At 36.1% G+C, this 27,453-nt stretch overlaps 1 protein-coding gene across 1 annotated transcript in view; it reads right to left on the bottom strand.

The window, feature by feature from the left end:
* BMPR2 (bone morphogenetic protein receptor type 2) overlaps positions 1–27,453 on the bottom strand; it is a 211,954-nt gene that overhangs the window by 89,780 nt on the left and 94,721 nt on the right. The window contains exons 2-3 of the mRNA XM_044241330.1: positions 8,433–8,603; positions 6,684–6,854 (exon numbers count right to left, since the gene is read on the bottom strand). Coding sequence (XP_044097265.1) covers positions 6,684–6,854; positions 8,433–8,603 — 342 coding nt within the window. The remainder of the gene's footprint in view (positions 1–6,683; positions 6,855–8,432; positions 8,604–27,453) is intronic.

Here is a 27,453-nt window from a genome sequence, read left to right as displayed (position 1 = left end):
GAAGAATGAGTAATGAACATTTTATTTTTGACACCTTGATTAATGTATAATTTAGCACTATAAATGAGCATTGAACTTCTAATGAAAGATATTAACGGTCTTTCCTTAGGAAGAACCAAGGTTTAAAGATTTTTTTTTAATGTTACAAATGCATATTAAATTACTATTTAAAATGTAGCTCCTGTCATCCCTATGGTATCAAGACAAACTAACAAGAGATGAAATGATGTGATTTCAGACTATTCTAAATCATTCTTCTCAAAGCTAATTAGCTTCATTATTGAAAAAGAATATTACAGATAGGCAATGAACACAGGAAACTCAAAACAGAGAGAAAAAAAGCACATGAACCTCACTAATAAAAATAATCCAAGGGGCGGCCCGGGTAGCTCAGTTAAGGATCCAACTCTTGATTTTGGCTCAGGTCATGATCTCAAGGCCCACACTGTGCTCTGTGCTGAGAGTGGAACCTATTTAAGATTCTCACTCTCTTCCTCTGCCCACTCACCTTTCTCTCTCTCTTGCTCAAAAAAATCCCCCCAAAAGAAAACCCAATCCAAATCATATTTCAAAATGATCTCAGCAAAGTTTTAAAATATACAAAAATTAAAGAGAGACTAGGAAAAAATATCCAAAATGTTAATAATGATTGTATTTGGATATAGAACTTATTAAAGGTTATTTCTCTTCTTTCCACTTATCTCATTTTTCTACTTTTCGAATTTAACAAGCAGGTATTCCCTTAATATTTTCTTTTTATTTATTTATTTGACAGAGAGAGATCACAAGTAGGCAGAGAGGCAAGCAGAGAGAGAGAGAGGAGGAAGCAGGCTCCCCGCTGAGCAGAGAGCCCGATGCGGAACTTGATCCCAGGACCCCGAGATCATGACCCGAGCCGAAGGCAGCGGCCTAACCCACTGATTGTATTTGGATATAGAACTTATTAAAGGTTATTTCTCTTCTTTCCACTTATCTCATTTTTCTACTTTTCGAATTTAATAAGCAGGTATTCCCTTAATATTTTCTTAAACATTATACACAACTATATTCTCAGGTTAAAGATTCAAATAATGCAACAGTATAAGAATAATATGTAACCTTCCTCTTCAAGTCAACATACACTATCCTACTTCTCCATAACTTAAAAGTGTGCACCATATTTCTAGCAAATTTTAAACATATATAAATGTTTTTGACAAATATGTATGTTAAATATTCAATAAGTGGTATTTTTATAATGGAAAATTTTAAAGGAGAGAAAAATCACCATCACCAGACTTTCTATTGATGTATACCAAGAACAAAAAGTTCTGCTTCTTAATTTTATATATACACATACTTTTAAAAGATTTTATTTATTTTAGAGAGAGAAAAAGAGAGCAAGAGCAGGGGAGGGGCAGAGGGAGAGGGAAAGTTCTTGAGCAGACTCCACACTAAGCGCAGAACCTGACATGCGGCTCTGTGTTATGACCCCGAGATCATGACCTGTGCCCAAATCAAGAGTCAGACGCTTCACAGTCACAGTCTCTCATAGTTTGTCTCCCCCTCTGATTTCCCCCCAACTCACTTCTCTTCTCCTTCTCCCAATATTCTCGGTGTTATTCCTTAGAGGGGAGGAGGTTGGCGGGTTGGGTGTGCCTGGTGGTGGGTATTAAGGAGGGCACGTATTGCATGGAGCACTGGGTGTGGTGCATAAAAAATGAATCTTGGAATACTGAAAAAAAATTTTTAAATTTAAATTAAAAAATCAGGAAGTGTGAAAAAAGAGTCAAACGCTTAACTAACTGAGACACCCAGACGTCTTAATATTTTAATCAATTTCTTTAAACTTCAACACTTTAAAACTATTTTTATTTTGATCAAGCACCTATCATTTATAGACTAAATGTCTGACATTCAATACAACTATTTTTCTTGAGGTTAATGCAAAAATCAATATTCATCTTGTTTGCTAACTTCAAATACACTTACTTTGTTTAGAACAAAAGAAGTAAATTGAGCCAATGCTCCCATATTACAGCACTTCACTTAAAAAGCACGTTCCCTTTTTATTGGGCTAACATAACTGATTGCTCGTTAGCAATACTTCAGCTTTTGGTTCAAAAGATTATAGTAAAAGGCGAAAGATTTATGCGATCTGAAGTAGGAACATCGCCAAAGGCAAGGGAAGCAAGGGCAAAAATGAACTACTGGGATTTCATCAAGATCAAAGGCTTTTGCACAGCAAAGGAAACAGTTAACAAAACCAAAAGACAACTGAGAAAATGGGAGAAAATATTTGCAAACAACATATCGGATAAAGGGCTAGTGTCCAAAATCTATAAAGAACTTAGCAAACTCAACACCCAAAGAACAAATAATCCAATCAAGAAATGGGCAGAAGACATGAACAGACATTTCTGCATAGAAGACATCCAGATGGCCAATAGACACATGAAAAAGTGCTCCACATCACTCGGCATCACAGAAATACAAATCAAAACCACAATGAGATATCAACTCACACCAGTCAGAATGGCTACAATTAACAAGTCAGGAAATGACAGATGCTGGCGAGGATGCGGAGAAAGGAGAACTCTCCTACTCTGTTGGTGGGAATGCAAGCTGGTGCAACCACTCTGGAAAACAGCATGGAGGTTCCTCAAAATGTTGAAAATAGAACTACCCTATGACCCAGCAATTGCACTACTGGATATTTACCCTAAAGATACAAATGTAGTGATCTGAAAGGGCACGTGCACCCGAATGTTTATAGCAGCAATGTCTACAATAGCCAAACTATGGAAAGAAAAGAAGATGTAGTATATATATACAATGGAATACTATGCAGCCAACAAAAGAAATGAAATCTTGCCATTTGTGATGATGTGGATGGAACTAGAGGGTATCATGCTTAGTGAAATAAGTCAGTCGGAGAAAGACAGCTATCATATGATCTCCCTGATATGAGGAAGTAGAGATACAACATGAGGGGTTGCGGAGGGTAGGAGAAGTATAAATGAAACAAGATGGGATCGGGAGGGAGACAAACCATAAGTGACTCTTAATCTCACAAAACAAACAGGGTTAATGAGGGGAGGGGGGTCGGGAGAAGGGGGTGGGGTTATGGATACTGGGGAGGGTATGTGCTACGGTAAGTGCTGTGAAGTGTGTAAACCTGGTGATTCACAGACCTGTACCCCTGGGGATAAAAATACATTATATGTTTATAAAAAAAATAAAAAATAAAAAAAAAGATTATAGTAGACCAAAATCTCAGTAACATTCTGAAATGTAGCTATAAAAATATTGAGGAGAACTTATGCACAAATTCACTTCTCTTTCATCTAGCTAGATGTACAAGTGGAAATTAGAAATCTTATTTTGTTTGTTTGCTTCTTTGTGGAAAATAAATGTAGCTAATTCAGGATAAAAGCTAATGGCCTTGAGTAGATATGAAAAAACATCCTACTACTTTCAGTTTAGTGTTTCAACAAGTCAAAGGAAATCATCCCAAACCAAAGATCTGAGTATGTACTAATAAAAGCTCCTGACAGAGAATTCTTGAAATGTGCTATATTCCAAAAAGATAAATTTTTAAATTTTTATTTGGAAATAATATAAAACTTTCAGAATAGTTCTAAGAATGAGAAGAGTACAAAGAATAACCATACATCTTTACCCAATTTCACTTATTGTTACCATTTTACCCCCATTTGCTTGTTTTATCTTTTTTTTTTTTTTTTTTTTTTTTTAAGATTTTGTTTGAGGGACTGAGAGAGCACAAGCAGGGGAAGGGAGAAGGAGAAGCAGACTCCCCCAACTGATCAGGGAGCCTGACATGGGGCTCACCCTCAGGACCCTGAGATCATGACCCAAGCTGAAGGCAGACTCTTAACCAACTGAGTTACCCTGGCGCCCCCCATTCTTTTCTCGTTCTGTGCGCACCACACACGCAAATACTTTTTTTGAACCATCTCAGGGAAATTAATACACACATACACATTATTGTCCCTTATTTCTAAACATTTCTTGGTATATTTCCTAGGAATATGGATATTCTCTTATATAACCGTAGTACTGTTACCAGCTTCAGTATATTTAAAATTGAAATAATTCCTTATTCATCTCTTTTGCCAATTGGTCTAACAATGTCCTTTATCATATTTTTCACATCCAGCATAGGAGAGTTAGGCATGGCTTAGTTGTAAAGTTTCTTTAGCCTCCTTTTTATCTAGATCTTTCCCACAGTCTCTTTGCTTTATAGGACATTGGCATTTTTGACAAATCCCCTTCTTATAACAGAGCACTCCTAGTTCATGGTTTGTGTGATGTTCCCTCATGAATAAGTTCTGATTATGCATTCTTGGATGAAATACAGTAATCCATTAGTGATACTGTGTCCTTCTCAGGGTATCTTGGATGTCCATCTTGCCCTTCATTAATGATGCTGATTTTAATTACCTGATCAAGGTGTTACCCAATATCCTCAACTTATAATTACTAATATTTCCCTTACAATATGTGGGAGACACTTTAAAATAATGCAAATATCCTAGGGCACCTGAGTGGCTCAGTCATTAAGCATCTGCCTTCGGCTCAGGGCATGATCCCAGGGTCCCAGGATCTAGCCCCGCATCCAGCTCCCTGCAGGAGAAGCCTGCTTCTCCCTCTCTCACTCCCCCTGCTTGTGTTCCCTTTCTCTTGCTGCATCTCTGTCAAATAAATAAATAAAATCTTTTTAAAAAATAATAATGCAAATAAACTGGCTCCATATTCAAAATGCCCTTAGATTTAGGATGTTTTGGTTATTCCTGCCTGATCCAATCCTTACCATGATGGCTACAGAAGGATAATTTTCCAACTCCACTCCCCTAAACCTACCAGCTGGCACCTGGCATTCTACTATAAGCAAGTACTCTCTCTTCTTCCTTCTCTGCTATCAGCATTGACTCATGAATTCATTTTCCCTCCAATGGTTTACAATTGGTTACTGTACTTCTTTAGCACTCAAATTGTCCCAAATTTAGACAGTAGGAATTTCTTCAAGCTGGATCCTATTTCCTTGTGACCAGTCTCCCCCGGCATTTGGGGGCACTTCTTTTCCTTACTTTCTAGTGTTATAGGATACTACTGGCTTATCTTGCACCTATTCTGCTCTAGTCTTAGAGTAGGTCATTTTTCCAAGGAGCCCAACTTCTTTTCGCGGGGGAGTGGTATTAGAATCTAAATCGGAGTATTACATTTGTTTACTGCTACTGGGGTGCTATTTATGGCTTCTTATCCTTTTCAACAAATAGAGCTAAGAAATATTTATATATAGGGATGTGTGTATACACTACACACATAAATACAAATATATACACATGCATACACATATATACATGGCCACATATCAATGCATGTAACACATACATATGTATATTTTAAAATCATAAATCCATTCTCATACCTTGAATTATATAATCTATTCATACAGTATTCTATTGTATTCCTCCATCTATAATTTTATGTGCCTATTTCCTCAGTAAGAGCACTGGCTCCCAAAAGCATCAACACCATTTACTTATTTCTTAATCTTATTATACATCTACAATTGTTTCACAATTGCTTTGTCCAGGCTACTAGAAAACAAACTTGAAAGAGTTCAGTATTTGTCTGCAATTCTCCTCCCATCTCTTACATCCCATATTGCCCAAAGTAGTATAAACAGTAAAACACTGTGTTTGTAAAACCCTTACATTAGTTCTTTCATTCCACTCCTTTCTCTCCATCCCATTAAGTAACCAACTTAGTTGTTTTTCAGTTTATCCTGTTTCTTTTTGTAAAGATAAGTTTTCTGTCTTACACAAGAGACAACACAGTATTTATATGCTTTTTATTCTCCTAACATTATCTCCAGAAATCACTCCATATAAATTCAGAGAGATCTTATTTTTTGTTATAGATGTACAGTTAGTACTCCATTATATGTATATATCATAGTATATTTTAACTAATCTATTCCTGAACATTTAAGAGTTCCCAGTGTTTTACAGTTATAAATAATACTGCAATGAATAACTCTATGTGTGAGGGTTTTTTTTTTAAATATGTGAGGTTTTTGTTTTTTTTTAATATGTGAGGGTTTTTTTTTTTTTTAATAGTTTCTTTACCTAAGAGAAAGTGAGCGGGTGAAGGGGCAATGAGGAGGGAGAGAGAGAATCTCAAGCATATCCAACACTGAGTGTGGACCCTGATGCAGGACTTGATCTCATGACCAGAGACAAAATCAAGTTGACAGCTTAATCAACTGAGCCACCCAGGCGCCTCCAAAAGTTTTTGTGGTTTTTTTTTTTAAGTAAGCTCTATGTCCAAAATGTGGTTTGAACTCATGACCCTGTGATCAAGAGTTGCATGCTCTATCAACTATGAACCAGCCAGGCACCCACACATGTATGTATATTTGTACTGTTGGAAGAATAGCTTCACAGAGGCTGGAAAGTACCATATCTCGATTCAAACTTATTTGGTACTCTTGTGATACCCTGGAAATCCCGGTGCACCTCTTTTGGATTTCAGGTGTTAACTAGATATGGTTTCATATTGTTTGAACTCTCTCTTAACCTCTGCCAAACCTGATGTTTTTATATTTTTTTTAAATTTTGCGGATCTTTGGAGAAAAGAATTAACAACAAGGAAAGTAAATTACTTAAACTACTTACTGAGTGGTGTTGTGTCTGGAGGTGGAAAATTCTCAGTGAAGTTGACATTACACAAATCTGTGCTACAGCAGCAGAAACGGTATGTACCATTTTGAATTGAGGGAGGGGTAGTAGTTACTACGCATTCTTCATAGTGACACTCCTGGGGATCTCCAATGTGAGACCAACAACCTACAAATTGATATTAATGCAAATAAGTTAGGGTTAATACAATAAATAAAGTTAAAAGGAAAACAACAAATAAATAATTGCAATCAATGTGACACAGTAAAGTACATAATACATATGAGTTATAAGCCACTCCTACAAATGAATGGGAAATACACATTTAAAAAACGTTTTTAAAAGATTTTACTTATTTATTTGACAGAGAGAGAGAGAGATCACAAGCAGGCAGGGAGGCAGGCAGAGAGAGGGGGAAGCAGGCTCCCTTCCGAGCAGAGAGCCCAACGCGGGGCTTGCTCCCATGCATGAACCCTGAGATCCTGATCTGAGCTGAAGGCAGAGACTTAACCCACTGAGCCACCCAGGCACCCCTACATTTTTAAAACAACAACAACAACAACAACTAAAATGGCAGAGTTTTAACAAGCACTTCATGGGGAGAAAAGCCACTAGTAAATGTTTAACCTCATCATTAATCTAAGAATTATTAATAAAGCAACAGTAAGATTTCTTTTTTGTTTATATCTATTAAACTGTTCTAAGTTTAAAAAAATAATATATTATCATAACAAGATTTCAGTAATACTCCCATATACTGTTGGGAAGAATGTAAATGTATATAGCATTTATAGAATGCCACATGGCAATTTTCATAAAGAGCCTTTAAAATATTCATGCTTTATTATCTAATAACACTACCTTCTGCAATCTATTCCAGGGAAATAATCAGATACAATGAAAGATTTACATTCAAAGATGTCCACTGAAGCATTATGCATCACAGTAAAACCAGAATACAATACACTGTCCAACAACAGAGTAATCTGTAAGTAAACTGCATATAAACAATACGTGCATACAACGGAATATTGTACAGAGCTGAAAAATGTTTTCAAAGTATATTTAAAGACATAGGAAAATGTTCATAATATAATTTAAGATAGGAAATATTGGGTATGAAATTGTTTATACATACAGTATCATCCTAATTTTGAAAAATAAGGCCACATACATATAAACATAGAGATCCATAAAAAATATACTTGCAGGGAATAAACTAATATGTAAAATAATTTGTAAGAGTATGGAATTGTAGGGGCACTGGGGGGCTCAGTCGTTAAGCATCAGCCTTCGGCTCAGGTCATGATCCCAGGGTCCTGGGATCAAGCCCCACATCAGGCTCCCTGCTCAGCAGGAAGCCTCCTTCTCCCTCTCCCATCCCCCCTCCCTGTGTTCCCTCTCTTGCTGTCTCTCTGTGTCAAATAAATAAGTAAAATCTTAAAAAAAAAAAAAAAAAGTACGGAACTGTAGACATTTGTTTTTCTCATAGTTTTCTATATTTTCTAAACTTTGTAGAATGAAGATATATTAACACTGTAATAAGAAAAATTTATTAAAATAAGCTAAAAACCTATTACCCTCTACAAATTTGGGGCTAATGGGTGAATATATACATGGATATGTATTTCGAAACTTACTGTTTTCCTGGGAAAGTTTAATCTACCTCTGGGTCCTTTTTAGATAAAAGATACCTTCAATTTTATGAAACACAAAGTTATTTCAGGTAAGAAAAGTGTTACTTGCCTTGTTTTACGAGATTTATGTCCCCTTTTGATTTCTCCCAAAGGCCATAGCAAGTGCTACCTTTTGAGCACAATATTGTTCCATTTTCATGAGAGATTCGACTCTCACCTATCCCAAGGTCTTGTTGATATGGATCTTTAAATGCGCATAGACGTTCTTGGTTCTGAGAAGCTAAAATAAATAAAAGAATGACAAATTTAATTTCATGAAAACCCTGGCAACACATTATTATACAAAATCTTAGTCTTTTTGAAAGGGACTATAAATTTCCCTACTAAGTCCTTAACAAGACCTAAATACATTTGTAATTTATATTTATTCAATAATTCCTTTCTGTTCATTAATTTGTCACCTCCAAATAAGAAGCTTGAAAACTGGGGCGCCTGGGTGGCTCAGTGGGTTAAGCCTCTGCCTTCAGCTCAGGTCATGGTCTCAGGGTCCTGAGATGGAGCCCCACCTTGGGCTCTCTGCTCAGCAGGGAGCCTGCTTTCCTTCCTCTCTCTCTCTGCCTGCCTCTCTGCCTACTTGTGATCTCTGTCTGTCAAATAAATAAAATCTTTAAAAAAAAAAAAAAAAAGATGCTTGATAACTGATTTCCCAAAAGCAATCCTTTCTTACACAAATTATTCTCACTACTCTCCCATTAAATAATTTAGGTATATGAATAAAGAACCATCATTTTCAATGTCCATGCTTTAAATTATCAAAACTTCAAAACAAACAAATTAACAAACCTAGAGGGTTGAATAATTTTGGGAAATTCTGCAGTATTCACTTTTATAAAACTTTACAGTCAGAAAGCTAAACATACATCATTGGGTATGGTAAACTACGGATGAGGAGAATCACTACCAGTGGGTACATAATTTCTTTTTGGGCAGATGGAAATATTCTAAAATTAGACTGTGGTAATGGCAGCACACCTCTGTAAATTTATTTTTAAAAAAATCAGTCACCTAAAATGAGTGAATTTCATGGTATATAAAATATACCTTAGTAAATTTGTTTTTAAAACTAACAATATTCATTGGCAAAAAAAAAAATGACTTTGTTATTAAAAATATCACTATAAAAGCCAGAAACAGAAATGCTCAGTCACACGTTATGCTGAAGGGACAACACAGTGTACTTTCAATTCTAGTTAATCTTTTTCTATACACATAATCTGATTTAGCTAATTTCAATAGAATATTTGCCACATAATTTATCAGCTAACAAACATTTATTAACATTGCTGAGAAAAACAAAGAAGTAAAAGGTTATCAAAAACTACAACTGATCCTTATGTGGTTTCAAGTTGACTTTCCTAAGGTTTGACTAACCAGAATAACAGTCTAATACATACATATATATATATATATATGGCCTCTCGGGCTTTTGATTTATTTATTAATTTTGGGTTTATATCCTATCTAGTATGGCTTAATTCACTAACACCTTAGCACTGGAGATGACCTATGAAAATAATGTTTCTGAACCTATAGAACTAAGGACCAAACTCTGGGGAAGAAATGAAAGAGCCAAGAACTATATACCTAAGTCCATTTAGACACAATGACCTGCCATATTTATTACAAGAGGAAGCACCTTCAAAGTATTGGCCTAGGCAAATAGGGTATTCATAATTACGTAATATAGAGTTCTACCCTTCAAGCATCTTATATCGTCCATTTGGAGACAGACAATAATTGCTGAATTCAGTACTCAAAGAGAGTAATCACTAAAATATAAATGTGACTTGATTTCCATATTTAAAACCATTTCAGGAAGTCTTGTATAAGATACTACCAATAACAACTAAATAGCCAAAAAAAATATACTATAGCCTATTCATAAAAACTAATTCTAGGACATCGGCCTAATTTTGATTCAACTATATTTCTGCAACATGTAGCCACATATTAAAATTCATTTAATGATAAATTTAATTATATTTACTAGATCATTTCACACATTTAATACCAGTATTTCCTCAGATTATCCTAATTTGCAAACTTTACCAAGTGATTATAAAGATTAAAATCAAATATATTTCTACATACAAAGCAGACACAACACAAAGATTCATACTTAAGTGATTCAAACTACAAACAAAAACTCTGTATTAGAGATATAAAAAAGCATATCTATAAGGCATAATTTCTTTTTCCTGTCCCATCCTATTTTCTTAAATTTTTTATTATTTTTTTAGTCATCTCTACATCCAGCATGGGGCTCAAACTCACAAACCCAAGATCAAAAGTCACATGTTCTTCCAACTGAGTCAGCCACGCATCCCAACCTTTTTTTGACTCGGGTTAAGTGCTTCTTACCTTTAATACCACATATTAAAATTACACAATCCACTCAATTTCCATTTTTGTCTTGATTGTTAGAAAGGTCAGAATTTATGAACTCAATAACTCTAGTTTTCCATAACCAAGATATCCTATTTTCTCCCTCCTCACCTGTTATCTATTTTTACTAGAATTTTGTGTTAATATTGAGTTAATGAATACAGATTTAACTGTACCTGGAAGTAAAGAAGTCATAAATAAAACTGCCTTATTTACTTTAAATATAAAAAGAAAAGGTATGCTTCTGTGAAGAAAAAGATGTTAGAACAAAATTTTTTGCTCTTCTTAGATATCCTTTGTAATTGAAAAGTAGCTAACGGCCTGAACATGTGTAAATTTTTTAGTGCCATTATTTTTTTTTTTTTAGATTTTATTTATTATTTGACAGAGATCACACTTAGGCAGACAGCCTGATGTGGGGCTCGATCCCAGGGCCCTGGGATCATGACCTGAGCCGAAGACAGAGGCTTTAAGCCACCCAGGTGCCCCTTTTAGTGCCATTATTAAATAATTTGATGACTGAAACGTAAAGTTCTCCTTATAGAAAAAGACAAAAAACAAACAAATCCAACCTCCCCTAGGTATCCCTCTTCATACCCCACTCCTACTAAGCTGAAATGAATGTCAAAACAATAACCGTACAAATTAGAGGGAAATGAATCATATCTTTAATACCCCTGAGTTTTTACTAAATAATTTTTTCTTAAAATAACATCAGCCTGGGGTGCCTGGGTGGCTCAGTGGGTGGAGCCTCTGCCTTTGGCTCAGGTCACGATCTCAGGGTCCTGGGATTGAGCACCGCATTGGGCTCTCTGCTCAGCGGGGAGTCTGCCTCCCCCACCCCCTCTATGCCTGCCTCTCTGCCTACTTGTGATCTCTGTCTTTCAAATAAATAAATAAAATCTTTTTAAAAAAATAACATCAGCCTACTTTTCAGGAATTATTTTGTGACAGTGGCATTAGTATAGACCAATTATAATTTGCTATTTTAACAGTAACTCTTTCAAATTATGATTCAGGAAATTTTTATGCAATATAAAGGTATACTAGCAAGAATTATAACTAAACAGCCCTTTGTCAAAAAACAAAGAAAAGTTTTATAAAACAGTATTTGCAGCTTTTAAAATGCTATTTGTTGAGGGACGCCTGGGTGGCTCAGTTGGTTGAGCAGCTGCCTTCGGCTCAGGTCATGATCCCAGCGTCCTGGGATCGAGTCCCACATCGGGCTCCTTGCTCGGCAGGGAGCCTGCTTCTCCCTTTGCCTCTGCCTGCCTCTCTGTCTGCCTGTGCTCGCTCTCTCCCTCTGACAAATAAATATAAATAAAAAATCTTTAAAAAAAAATCTTTAAAAAAAAATGCTATTTGTTGAAACTGAGGGCTGTTGGAGGGATGGGTAACTGTGATTGACACGAAGGAGGTCACATGATATAATGAGCACTGGGTATTATATAAAACTGATGAATCACTGAGCTCTACCTCTGAAACTAATAATACATTATGTATTCATTAATTGAATTTAAATAAAATAAAAAGTATATATAAATAAATATCTTTTTTAAAATGATATTTGTTGGGGCACCTGGGTGGCTCAGTCGTTAAGTGTCTGGCTTTGGCTCAGGTCATGATCTCATTGTCCTGGGATCAAGCCCCATATCAGGCTCCCTGCTCAGCGGGGAGCCTGCTTCTCCCTCTTCAGCTCCTTTGTGCTTATGTTCTCTCTCTCGCTATCTCTCTCTGTCATAAATAAATAAAATCTTTTAAAAAAAAAACGCTATTTGTTGAGGGACACCTGGGTGGCTCAATTGGCTAACCATCTGCCTTCGGCTCAGCTCACTATCCCAGAGACCTGGGATAGAGTCCCTCATAGGACTTCTTGATCCAGAGAGCCTGCTTCTCTGTCTGCCTCCCACTCCCACTGCTTATGCTCTTTCTCTCTGACAAATAAATAAATAAAATCTTTTTTTTTTTAAATGCTATTTGTTGAGATCAGTATCAGCAGTATCTGTGTATAAAGCTAGGGATTCTTCAAAAATAATGTAGGAAAAATAGGGATGAAGCAAAGATTACGATAAGAAATAATATAGCCTAGCATTATACTGTCACAGATCATATACACAGACCTGATCATTTACACAGGTATTCTAAATTGGTCAACAGCTAAACAAATTTTGGTCAAAGTATAGTCATTATGGTCAATGTCTTTTAAGGGATGCTCTTAACCAGGTACAGCAGTAATTAGACATGGGTCTTTAAAAAAATTATTCTCCTTGGGGCACCTGGGTGGCTCAGTTATTAAGCTTCCAACTCCTGATTTTGGCTCAGGTCATGATCTCAGGGTCATGAGATAAAGCTGTGAGAAAGGCTCCTCACTCAGCAGAGTCGTCTTCTCTCCCTCTGCCCCACCCCTGCCTCCCCTACCACTACTCTCTCTCTCAAGTAAATAAATAAAATATTTTTTAAAATTGTTCTTCTCATTTTAAACAGGTGATATTTGCTTATAATAAGCACTAAAACAATTCTAATTTAATATAACCACATTAAACTAGAAATAGTCTCATCCAAACTGCTGACAGAGGTATCATAAAAAGAGAGAACTGATTATACTTAAAATCTGTTAGGTCCCTAATGTTCTAGAATTAAATCCAAACTCTTCAGTTCGTTTGTAAGATCCTCCACAATCAAGAACCAACAAAACTGGATGATCATTTCTGTGGGCACGAGGAACTGTTTTTTTCATGGGCCCCTCCCTCTATAAAAAAAGATTTAAGAGACACCTAGGTGGCTGAGTCTGCCAAACACCTGCCTTCATCTCAGATTATGATCCCAGGGTCCTGGGACTGAGCTCCACATCAGGCTCCCTGCGTAACAGGGAGCCTACTTCTCCCTCTCCTCCCCGCTTGTGATCTCTGTCTCTCTCTCAAATAAATAAAATCTTTAATAATAATATTTAAAATTACGTTTTATAACTGCATTGGTATAAAGAAATATGTTAAAATTAGACATGAAAACATTTTCTTCAATCTTAAAGTTCATTTTTTCCTTCTGATTTTAAAAGAAATTATCAACGGCCTCCAGAAATACTTTGGGCCCTATGCCCTGCCCTATGCCTCCTGTGCCTCATAAGTAAGCAAGCCCTGGGACCCATCAACTTCTTGCCACTGATTGATCCCACTCCTCCATTCTCGGTTCCCACTAACATAGGAAGACCTTTCCTGGCCTTTATACACATGTTCCCAATATCCAGAATGTCACTTTTTCTTGCTCCAAAGCTCTTTACTCTTAATTACTTTAGGGTTATATTTTATCTGTTTATATGTGTATCTCCACACCAAGCTGGAGGTGAACTTCATTTGTTCCTAGAGCAAGATCAGGTTTATTTAACTCATTTTGTATGGCACAAATCCCCAACAGTATTAAGGACAGACACTTTTCATATCTACTCAATATCATATTCCCATTCACAGGGTACAAAATCTAGGCAATAATCATCTAGTCTTTCTACCACTTGACAATAAATGAAGCTATAAAAATAGTATGAGTGTAAAAACAATATTACACTATTTTCTCCCTCATACATATCCAAATTACTGAGAATAAAGTCACCATTTTCTGTTTACATATGCTTCCTGGATCAGTATTTTCTAATCCTATGCAGCATTTAATTTCCAGAAACAGATACCGTATGTCTGGAATACTAAGCTTTCTTGAATTTCCCGCTCAATGATACAACACTACCAAGAAAGTAGGCTGTAAAGGTATGGCATAGTTTTATCAAATCAGCAACATCATTATTCTTCTTTATTTTTACAAGGGGAAGAGAGAAAGGAAAAAACCAACTACTCTGAAAATATTAACTATTTGCCCCTTTCCCTTTTTACCAAATACTCCTATATTATTTGAATTTTCATGAAAAATATCCACGTTTTACTTAGACATTTCAAAAACAAGAGTATTTGTAGTTGAATCAAATATTTTTTGATTGAAAAATTTTTATTTTTAAATAATTAGAGACTTATAGGTAGTTGGAAAGAAATGCAGAATGGAGTCTAATGCCTCTCTCCTCAGTGCAAACATTCCACACAAACACTACACCATACCAAAGTCAGGAAATTGACATTAGAACAATTAGTACAGCTTTTTCGGATTTCGCCAGTTTTACATGCAGTACTGTGTGTATGCATTGCAAATCTATGCAATTCTGTTAACATTTTATCAAAATCAAAATACTCAGGTTGCCTGGGTGGCTCAAACAGTTAGGCATCTGCCTTTAGCTCAGGCCATGGTCTCAAGGTCCTGGGATGGAGCCCCACATTGGGCTCCCTGCTCAGCAGGGACTCTGCTTCTCCCTCTCCCTCTGCCTGCCACTCCCCCTGCTTGTGCTCTCTGTTAAATAAATAAATAAAATCTTAAAAAAAAAAAAAATCAAGGGACACCTGGATGGCTCAGTCAGTTAAGCATCTGTCTTTGGCTCAGGTCATGATCCCAGGGTCCTGGGATCGAGTTCCACATCAGGCTCCCCACTCAGCAGAAAGCCTGCTTCTCCCTCTCCTTCTGCCAGGTGCTCCCTTTGCTTGGGCTCTCTCTCTAACAAATGAATAACTAAAATCTTTAAAAATAATAGTAATAAAATAAATAAAATCAAGAACTCAACTGTACTATCACAAGACTCCCTCATGTTAATGATTTATAATCACCATCTGTTTGTCTCCATTCCTAAAATATAGCAACCACTAATCTGTTCTCCAGTTTGATAATTATGCTATTTCTCAACTGTTATATAAATAGAATCCTGCAATGCACATCCTTTTGAGACTGGCTTTTTTTCACTGAGCAAATTTTCCTTGAGGTTCATCCCAGTTGCTGCATATATCAATAGTTTATTACTTTTTAGAGAGTAGCATTCCAAAGTATGGATGGACTACAATCTAACTTTACACCCTTTAAAAAGGTCATCTGGGTAGTTTCTAGTTCTTGGCTATCAGAAATAAAACTGCTATGCACATCTGTGTACATGTTCAATTTTAAAAGGAATCTTGTTTATTTAAAGTAAAACAAGAATAATATTCTAGAAAGATAAAGTATGGTGTCTACAAAAAGGAACTTGACATTAAGACTATGTGCTCTACCAACAGAATACAATACGACCCATCAATATATATGACCCATACATATGACCAAACATTTGTTCATTAAAAGCTTGAAAAGCATTCAAATTTCCTAACCTCCTCTGACCAGTACTTCAAGAATACTGGCAGAAACTGTCTTGTACTACAAAATCTTAGCTTAAAGAGTCATTCAAGCAGCATTCCTTACATAAAAACAAAGTAAAATGTGACAAAATAAATACCAGCTAATTATGGCATAAATATCTGAAATGAGAGACTCCAGTTATGGGGTGTTTTTGTTGTTGTTTAAACAAAGACTAGTCCTTTGTAATAAGGTCAAACGGGCAAAGTATGCCCTATCCCTGGACACCCAGGGCCCTTTAATGTGCAAAACTCTGCGGGCCAGCTTTTCTTAGAAGCATGCCAAGGACAAGATTGATCCACCAATCTTTATATCTAATTCCTTTCCCCTACATAAAAATAAAAAGGCAGGGACGCCTGGGTGGCTCAGTTGGTTAAGCAGCTGCCTTCGGCTCAGGTCATGATCCCAGTGTCCTGGGATCGAGACCCACATCGGGCTCCTTGCTCAGCAGGGAGCCTGCTTCTCCCTCTGCCTCTGCCTGCCTCTCTGTCTGCCTGTGCTCGCTCTCTCTCCCTCTCTCTCTGACAAATAAATAAATAAAATCTTTAAATATAAATAAATAAATAAATAGGCATTTGACAAATAGGTTTTCACATGAGAAATGTGAATTTCACATTAAAATATGCAAATTAAAACTATAATAAAATAGTACTACACATCTATTACAATGACCAAAAGTTCAAAATAAAACAAAACAATAAACCCTTGACAATACCAAGTATTGCCAAGGATACTGTCACAGGAGGGAAAACAACTCTGATGAAAATGCAAAATGGTACAGCCACTGTGGAAAACAGTTTGATAGTTTCTTGTAAGTCTGTTTAACATTTAACTATGTAATCCCACTCCTAGGTAGTGCCCTACATGTAATAAAAACTATGTTCACACAAAAACTTTTATCTAAATGCTTAAAGTGACTTTATTTGTAGTCACCCAAACTATTTTTAACCCATATGTCCCTCAGCTGATGGATAAACAAAGACATGGAAAGACTCTGGAGGAGACCAGAAAGTGAAAGAATCCAATCTGAAAAAGCTATACATTGTATGATTCCAAATATATGACATTCTGGAAAAAGCAAAACTATGGAGATAATAAAAAGATCAGTGGCTGCCAGGAGGTGGGGGAAGGGAGAGATGACCACGCAAAGCAGAGAATTTTTAGGGCAATACAACTCTTCTGTATGATACTATAATGGTGGATAATGTCATTATATATTTGTCCATAGAATGTACAATACCAAGAATGAACCTATGAGTAAACTGTGGACTCTAAGTGATGATGATGAGTATTTGCAGGTTCATCAGTTCTATCAATGCAACACAGAGGTGCAGGATATCAATAGTAGGGCAGCTCTGCCTGTGTAGGGATTGGGATATATGGGAACTCTCTGTATTTAGAAGTCATTTTCCTTTGTACCTAAGACTGCTCTCAAAAGCTAATTAATTTTTAAAGGGCGACTTTTGAGAAATGCAATGCTTTATCTCAAAAAGAAATTTCTGATGAAGAAAATTTAGGAACAAAGTAACTTGATATGGGTGATTTTCAAGGATGTGAGAGGAGGGTGAGGATTCTTGTGACCAGCCACATAAGGATGTGAGAGGACGGTGACATTATGCAGTATGAAATCATTCATATAAAGTAAAATAACTCAAAATAATAATGTAGGTTGTTTATGGATGCATAGAATATGCACTAAAAATGTAGGTATAATTTTTAAAAAAAGATTTATACACACTTCAGAAGAGTGATCAATTGTGGTTAAGGAGGAAAGGAAATATAATTAAGGAGTGGAGTTTTAACTAACCTAATGCAGGCACACATACATTTTTTTAAGTAAATCAAATGCAACTATGACAAAATGTACTACCTGCTAAATCTTGGTCTTCAATATTTGTCTGTGTTTGAAATATTTCACAATAAAATTTTTTTAAAAGATTTTATTTATTTACTTGAGAGAGAGAAGACAGAGAGAGATAGAGAACTACAGGTGGGGAGCAGAGGGAGAGGGAGAAGCAGGCTCCATGCTGAGTGCAGAGCCTGATGTGGGGCTCAATCTCACAACCCTGAGATCATGACCTGAACTGAAATCAAGAGTCGGATGCTCAAACGACTAAGATACCCAGGCACCCCCATAATAAAAATTTTAAAATGTTGGTTGGGCTTTTTTGGCAATAACACCCTAAATATTCTAGACACGAATCATAGAAATAGAACACTAAGAAGAACTTTAGTTTTAATAGTTTCATCTCTTCATTTTATGTATGAAATATTTAAGTTAAAGTAAGACAGTAAACTTAATTGACAAATGTTTTGTGTGTCCTGATAGCTCCAGTGACCAGCAGTTCCCTATTTCTCTGCCCTTTCCTTGGGCCTCCCTATTCTCTGTGACATAATACTGATAATTTCAGTATTATTCAGGCCAGTTAATAACCCTAAAATGGCCTCTATGTGATCAAGTGAAAAGAAGAGTCACACATCTCCCACTTTCAATCAAAAGCTAGAAATATTTAAGCTTAGTGAGGAAGGTGTGCCCAGAGGCTAGACAGACTAAAACCTATGCCACTTATGTCAATTAGTCAAGTTGTGAACAAAGGAAAATTTCTTAAAGGGAATTAAAAGTGCTACTCCAGTGAACACATGAATGATAAGAAAACCAAACACCCTTATTGCTGATATAGAGAAAGTTTTAGTGGTCTGGGTAGAAGATCAAACCATACAACGTTCCCTTAAGTCAAAGCCTAATGCAGAACAAGGACCTAACTCTCTCCAATTCAATGAAGGCTGAGAGAGGGGAGGACACTGTAGAAGAAAAGCTAGAAACTAGCAGAGGTTGGTTCATGAGGTTTAAGTAAAGAAGCCATCTCTGTAACATAAAAGTGCAAGACGAAGCAAGTACTGACGGAGAAGCTGAATCAAGTTATCCAGAAGAACTAGCCAAAATAATTAATGAAAGTGGTTATACTAAACAACAGATTTTCAACATAGACAACACAGTCTTATACAGGAAAATGATGCCATCTAGGACCTTCATAGCTAGAGAGAAGTCAATGCCTAGCCTCAAAGTTTCAAAGCACAGGCTGACTCTCTTCTTAGGAATTAATGCAACTGGTAACCAAGGTGAAGCCAATGCTCATTGACCAATCAAAAAATCCTACGGCCCCTAAGAATTACGCTAAACCTACTTCTGCTTGTACTCTATAAAAGGAACAACTAATCTAGATGATGGCACATCTGTTTACAATATGGTTTACTGAATATTTTAAGCCCACTGTTGAGAGCTATTGCTCAGAAAAAAAAATTCCATGCTCATTGACAATACACCTGGTGACCCAAGACTTCTGGTAGAGATGAACAGAGATTAATGCTGCTTTCATGCCTATTAACACATAATCCATTCTGTAGCCCATAAATGCAAGAGTCATTTTGACTTTCAAGTCTTATTATTTAAGAAATACATTTACTATGGCTATGCCTGTCATAAACAGTGATTTCTCTGATGGATTTGGACAAAGTAAATTGAAAATCTTCTGGGAAGGATTCACCATTTGAGATGCCATTAAGAACACTCATGATTCATGGGAAGAGGTCAAAATATTGAAATGAACAAGAGTTTGGAACATTCCAACTCTCATGGACAACTCTGAGTAGTTCAAGACCTCAGTGGAAGAAGTAACTGCAAATGTGGCAAAAATCTAAGAGAACTAGAATTAGAAGTAGAGTCTGAATGACTAAACTGCTATAATCACATGATAAAACTTGCACAGATGAGGAATTGCTTTTTACAGATGAGCAAAGAAAGTGGTTTCTTAAGATAGATCTGCTCCTGATGAAGACACTGTGAAGATTATTGAAATGACAACAAAAGATTTAGAATATTACATAAACTTAGCTGATAAGGAGTGGCAGGGTTTGAGAGGATTGATCACATTTCTGAAAGAATTCTACTGTGGATTAAAGTGCTATCAAACAGCATCATGTGCAACAGAGAAATTATCCTTGAAAGGAAGTTAACTGATGAGGTCAACTTCATTGTTGTCTTATTTTAAGAAATTGCCACAGCCATCCAATCTTCAGCAACCACCACCCTGATCAGTCAGCAGACATGAACACCAAGGCAAGACCCTCCATCAGCAAAAAAATGATTCATCAAAAGCTCAGAGGAGGATCAGTATATTTTAGCAATAAAATATATTTAAATTATGGTATGAATATTACTTTTTAGATGTAATGCTATTGTACATGTAATAGACTATAATATCACATAAACATAACTTTTATATGCACTGGAAAATCAAGAAATTCATTTGATTCACTTTATTGTGATGTTCACTTTATTGCTGTGGTCTGGAACCCACCACAATATTTCCAATGTAGGCCTGTATTTTGTTTGTTTTGTTTTTTTTGTCACAATGACCGAGGGGTCTTTGTTATGCTTTAAGTCCAATGGCCAGAGGTCCTAAATGTTCTGCATTATGCAAAATAGCTTTCCTGGTAAAAGATCCATCCTCTCCAAAATGCTACCTCACTCCCCATAGTAGGGAGGTACCAAGGAAATTTATTATATGATTCCTGACCCTTCAGGAGATAGGAAAAAGTAATATATAAATAATTAATTCAAATTATATGAATATGTTTGTCAAATAACTAAGAGAATGTAAAAATATGTGATTTTTAATTTTCTTTACCATTTAGGTAATAAACTGAATCAAGTCAATTCTTACTATCAAATGAACTGCTGCTTCTAGTTTAAAACTCATGTTTTGAAATCTTGCCATTTGCAACAATGTGGATGGAACTAGAAAGTATTATGCTATGTGAAATAAGCCAATCAGAGAAAGACAATTATCATATGATCTCTCTGATATGAGGAATTAGAGAGGCAGGGCAGGGGGGTTGAAGAGGGTAGGGAGGGAAAAAAATAAAACAAGATGCGGGCGCCTGGGTGGCTCAGTGGGTTAAGCCGCTGCCTTCGGCTCAGGTCATGATCTCAGGGTCCTGGGATCGAGGCCCGCATCGGGCTCTCTGCTCAGCAGGGAGCCTGCTTCCTCCTCTCTCTCTGCCTGCCTCTCTGCCTGCTTGTGATCTCTCTCTGTCAAATAAATAAATAAAATCTTTAAAAAAAAATAAAATAAAATAAAAATAAAACAAGATGGGACCAGAGGGAGACAAACCATAAGAGACTCTTAGTCTCAGGAAACAAACTGAGGATTGCTGGGGGTTAGGGGAGGGGAGAGATAGGGTGGCTGGGTTATGGACATTGGGGAAGGTATGTGTTATGGTGAGTGCTGTGAATTGTATAAGACTGATGATTCACAGACCTGTACCCCTGAAGCAAATAATACATTATATGTTAATTTTTTAAAATACACTAAAAAAAAACCCAATTCATGTTTCCTTGCTTCTCCTTTATCCTGGAATCTTCATTTTTGTGTCAAAACTGTTAGCACAGCTCATAATGAGCATCAGAGGCAAAGCTTGATTTTAGTTCCTTTTCACCAACCAGGGAATGGTAGACTAATACAAATGTTTATAGATTTAATTTTCTTTTTTCTTTTTAATCCCAACAATTTATTAGCAGGTATCTAAGTACTGTTCTCTCCCTCTTTCTCTCTCTCTCTTTTTTTTTAAGATTTTATTTATTTATTTGCCAGACAGAGAAATCACAAAGAGGCTGAGAGGCAGGCAGAGAAGGGGAAGCAGGCTTCCTGTTGAGCAGACAGCCCCATGTGGGGCTGGATCCCAGGACCCTAAGATCATGACCTAAGCCCAAGGCAGAGGCTTGACCTCATTTTCTTTGTACTACATATTTGACACTCATTGAATCCTTTCAATGTAAAGAGTTTGGTCTTCTTTGAGAATAGGAAAACAATACTTATGCTTTGATAACTGTTTTCATTCCTTTGTCTTATCTGTTTCAGAAATGACAGTAATATTATGAACACACAGTCTCCCAAATCAGTATATTCTATTTCATTGTTTTTGTATTTTCCTCTACTTCTGTAAGAGCCACTGAAGTTGTTCTTCCAGGACTCTTATTCAGTTTCATAGTATGTACCATGTCTGTTTCTTTATTTTCTTTAATACTAATTTTACTTTTCCTTTTGATTTTTTTCCTTTCTAATACAAAAATTTCCAAACCACCAAAAAGTACGCCATTATCCATAGTACACATCATCCAGATCTAACAAATAATATTTTGGGTTTAAATAGCTCTGAATATATTCTAAATGTTATGCTCACACCCAGAAATTTATCTAGACCCTTTCCCTGATCCAGTTTCTTGAAAAGTAACCACACTCATGAAATCTGTGTTTAACCTTTACATCTACTGTTTTATATTTTTACTACATATATACCCATAAATAGTACTTGGCATTGTTTGAAGGTACTTTCATGAATATTAAAGATTTTAAGTAATCCCTACACCCAACATGGGGCTCAAACTTTTAACTCTGAGATCAAGAGTCACATACTGTACCAACTGAGCCAGCCAGGTGCCCCTCGAGGGTGTTTTAAAAATCTCTATGAGGAGGTACCTCAGTGGCTCAGTCAGTTGAGTGTGAGGCTCTTGATTTCAGCTTAGGTCATGATCTCCAGGTAGTGATATTGAGCCCCAGGCAGGTTCTCTATACCCAGAGCAGACACTGTTTTTCCCTCTTCTCCCCCCTGCCCTTCCCCCTGCTCCTTGTGTGTGTGCCTGTCCACATGTGCGTGGGTGTGCTCTCTCTTAAATTAACTAGTTAATTAATTAAAATCTTTAAAACCTGCATGAAATTAGGGCACCTAGCTGGCTCAGTCAGTAGAGCATATGACTCTTGATCTTGGGGTCATGAGTTTGAGGTCCACACTGGGGGCAGAGTTTACTTTAAAAAAAAAAAAACAAAACTAAATAAAATGTAGTCTATAGAACTCTGAAACTTTTTTTTTTTAAGATTTTATTTATTTATTTGACAGAGAGAGAGATCACAAGTGGGCAGAGAAGTGGGCAGTGGGGGAGGGGGAGCAGGCTCCCCACTGAGCAGAGAGTCTGATGTGGGGCTTGATCCCAGGACCCTAAGATCATGACCCAAGCTGAAGGCAGAGGCCCAACCACTGAGCCACCCAGACGCCTTCAAACTTTTTTTTTTTAATTTAAACATTATTGCTTATGAGATTCATCAAAATTTACCAAATTTTTAATTATACCTGTCAAGATGTAAGTACAAGAATGTTCTTCCTCCTTGTTTAAGAGTACTCTTGGGACCCTGGCTGGCTCAGTCAGTAGAGTGTGTATGTGATTCTTGATCTCAGGGTTGTAAATTCAAGCCCCACTTTGGGCATGGGGCTCAATGAAAGAAAGAGAGAGAAAGAAAGAAAGAAAAGAGAGAGAAAGAGAGAAAAAAGAAAAAAAAAGAGAAAGAAGAGAGAAAGAAAGAGAAAAGAAGAAAGAAAAAGGAAGAAAGAAAGGAAGGAGAGAAGGAACAAAGGAAGAAATGGGAAAGTACTCTTATGGTTAACTTTTTCTTAATAGCATGGGTATTCTAATGCCAAACAATTTAAATACTATGGCATTTTTTGTTTAACTTCATATAATTTTCAAATGCAGAATCAATCCCCAAGAATTATAAATATTGTTCTATTTCTCATGATAAGTACTTTTCATATTTTTATTTAACAGAATTGAGTAAAATTCTACTGAATAAATCATGTTTGCCAAATAACTAGAAGTGGTTTGAGTGTGAATATTCTGGATGAGAATAGCCAGGTGGTAGCTGACAAAAAGTTTGATAAGCAGTTATTCAAAAAACTAGACCTTCACAAAGAAAAGGAATTCACTTAAAGGGAAATGCTTAAAGCAAGAGTTCTAGCAGAGACAGTATGAAAATAACCTTATTTTTGGCAACAGGACATCATACTTTCTCACTCCAACATTTTGAGAACAGCCTACACTTTTTCCATCTTCAAGATATATAGCACAGAAGTTAGGCCAATTAATGTAAAACTCCAGAAATTGTACACAATTATAGAAAACAGCTTTTTCAAACTAACTCTACAAAAGCTTTTTAAGAACTTAGTGATAATCAATTTATATACTGGAGAGATTTGGCAGACATGAAAACTGTAGTTATAAATAACAGTTTACTTATAGGCAGATACATACTGAAGAACAAAATAAATAAGAAAATTGGTTTAAAGAATGTAAAAAATACACATGTCAAATAAAAGGCAACTGAAATAAAGAGAAATGTGAAGATGAAAGAAATGATTACATCTTGGCTGGCATCTACTTTGAATATCTGTTAAACTCAAAGATATAGAAGGACTAAAAAGGAGAGTTTAAAACAAAAGGGCAGAGCCAAATTCTAACAGGAGGCATTGACAAAGAAAACAAGGAAATGAAGCACTCAAATTTTTTAAAAATCAGTTTACCTAAAGATACAAATGCACTGATCTGAAGGAGCACACGTACCCCAATGCCCCAATGTTTATGCAGCAATGTCCACAATAGCCAAACTATGGAAAGAGCCTAGATGTCCATCAAAGGATGGATAAAGAAGATGTGTTTAATATATATTAAAATATATATACACACACACACACAACACGGAATATTATGCAGCCATCAAAAAAATGAAATCTTGCCATTTGCAATGACGAGGATGGAACTGGAGGGTATTGTGATAAGCGAAACAAGTCAATCAGAGTAAGACAATTATCATATGATCTCACTGATATGAGGAATTTGAGAACTAAGACAGAGGATCATAGGGGAAGGGAGGGAAAAATGAAACAAGACGAAACCAGAAAGGGAGACAAACCATAAGAGACTCTTAATCTCGGGAAACAAACAGGGCTTCTGGACAGGGAAGGGGTGGGAAGGACGGGGTGGCTGTGTGATGGACAATGGGGAGGGTATGTGCTATGATGAGTGCTGTGAATTGTGTAAGGCTGATGAATCACAGATCTGTACCCTGAAACAAACAATACATCATCTGTTAATAGAATTTAAAAATTTTTATTTAGAATTAAATTAAATTAAATATTAAATTAAATTAGATATTAAATTAAATATTAGAATAAAAAAATTTATAAAAGTTTAGGTTGTTTCCATTAAAAAAATCAGTTTTATAGATATGTTAAATGAATGTTTTCCGCAAGAAAGTAACATTATACAGAACTGACAATATGTTATCATGCCATTTAAACTGAAGATGTCCAATCATTTACTTTAAAAAACGGAACTTTGTAACCTGTGGTGTTTTTTTTTTGTTTTTGTTTTTGTTTTCATTTTAAGTAGACTCTATAACCAACATGGGGCTTGAACTCACAACCCTGAGATTAAGAGTTGCATGCTCAGGCACCTAGGTGCCAGTTAAGCATCTGCCTTCAGCTCTCTTGCTCTCAAATAAATAAAACATTTAAAAAAAAAAAAGTTGCATGCTCTACTGACTACGCCAACCCGGAACCTATTTATAACCTATGTTTTTTGTTGTTGTTGTTGTCATTCTTTGAGTAGAAGTATCTCATTCTATTGTTTGATACTGGTTTGGGAAATGAAAGCTTGACTGAGGAGAATTACCATGTTTCCAAAGATCTCAATGGCTTATCTGTAGTAATCAAAAGAAGAATAAAGAAAAAAGAAACCAGGGGCACCTGGGTGGCTCAGTGGGTTAAAGCCTCTGCCTTCGGCTCAGGGCATGATCCCAGGGTCCTGGGATGGAGCCCCACATCGGGCTGTTGGCTCCGCAGAGAGCCTGCTTCCTCCTTTCTCTCCCTGCCTGCCTCTCTTGCCTACTTGTAATCTCTGTCTGTCAAATAAATAAATAAAATCTTAAAAAAAAAAAAAAAGAAAGAAAGAAAAAAGAAACCATGGGGCACCTGGGTGGTTTAGTCAGTTAAATGTCTGACTCTTGGTTTCAGCTCAGGTCATGATCTCATGGATCCTAAGAGTCAGGCTCCCTGCTGAGCAGGGAGCCTGCTTGAGATTCTTTCCCTCTGCCCCTTCCCCCACTTGTATATGTGGGCACGTGCACACTCTCTCTTTCAAATAACAAAATCTTTAAAAAAAAAAAAAATGAAACCATAGCTTTCTAAAAATAAATTGATGTATTTTATTATTTTTCTTTCCTCTTTTGTTCCAAAAAAAATTACTGATACATATTCTTGAAGAAATCACCAGAAACATATGATTGTCATAAGAAACTGTTAACTCATATCCACGTAAATGAGTTATATTAATATATATTCCTATAATAAAGCCAACATCAAGATCTATTACATGGGACTTTATTATAAAATTTTATTATTTGATAGTTTATAAATGGCTAATTTTTCAAATATTCTCTGCTATTCTAAAATCAGATCTCCACTTATAAAAAATCTTGAAATAGATGTCTCAGTATAATACTTATAGGGAGCACACATTAATAAATAATAACTGACTCAGTGACTAATACATACACAGAACTATGCTAGATGCTGTATGAGATAGTAAAGTATTTATAAGACAATTATCATTGGTTCAAAGTTTGTTCAATGAATAATTAGAGAGCACCTTCACAGTTACAAAAATTGTGTCAGAAGAAACAAAAAACCCTGCATTGTCTGAAGCAATAAATAACTGAACTAGATATGACCACCACAATATACAAAACCCAAAACAAACACAAGGCTATTGTTCTAGCTCAAAATCTTACAACATCAAGTTTCATCTCATTCATTATTTTGAGGCACCTGTTTGGCTGGGTTGGAAGAGCATGCGACTCTTGATCTCAGGATCATGAGCTCAAGCCCCATGTTGGATGTATAGTTATTTAAATAAATGAATAAATACTTTAAAAAGGTCATTCATTATTTTGGATCAGGTGCTAATAATACTAGTGTGGACACGTAGACAATAAATCCATTTCGAAAAAGGGCAATTTTAAGGACAGAGATATAGGGTTACTAGAAAGGTATATACCCCTCTAAAATTGACAAATTGGTATGTAGCACATTAAAAAAAAATAAAGACAAAAAGGAAGGAAGGAAGGGAAGGGAGGAGGAAAGGAAGAATGCCAACCAACTCATACATTTATTGTTATTAGAAAGAAGAGTTCATACTACTCTGCACCTTCTAGGAGACAGCCATCTCCAAACCCAGGTTCACCATGGCTTGCAGAGATGTAGGAAAGAGCTTTGAAAAGTGCTCTACATATAGAAACAATCTTTCTGATCAGATCTGAAACAATTAGCAAAACTACTTTAAAGTAAAAATTATACAAAAGAACCCACTAGGATAATAACACAGCAAGCAGGAGGCTTTCGAAACAAAAACAAAAACTTTAAAATGAAACTAATCACTGCACCCAAACAAAAAACTCTACTTTCTAAAAGAGTTCATTATATAGGTGTTCACTGAGAAGAGCAGACTCCAAGGTAGACGCAATCAGAGCTTTATCTCTTAACCCAAAATA

Source organism: Neovison vison, chromosome 3 (assembly GCF_020171115.1).
Source record: "Neovison vison isolate M4711 chromosome 3, ASM_NN_V1, whole genome shotgun sequence".
NCBI classification, from domain to species: domain Eukaryota; kingdom Metazoa; phylum Chordata; class Mammalia; order Carnivora; family Mustelidae; genus Neogale; species Neogale vison.
The sequence above is the reverse complement of the archived record's forward strand: the minus strand, read 5'-3'. Positions and strand labels throughout refer to the sequence as shown.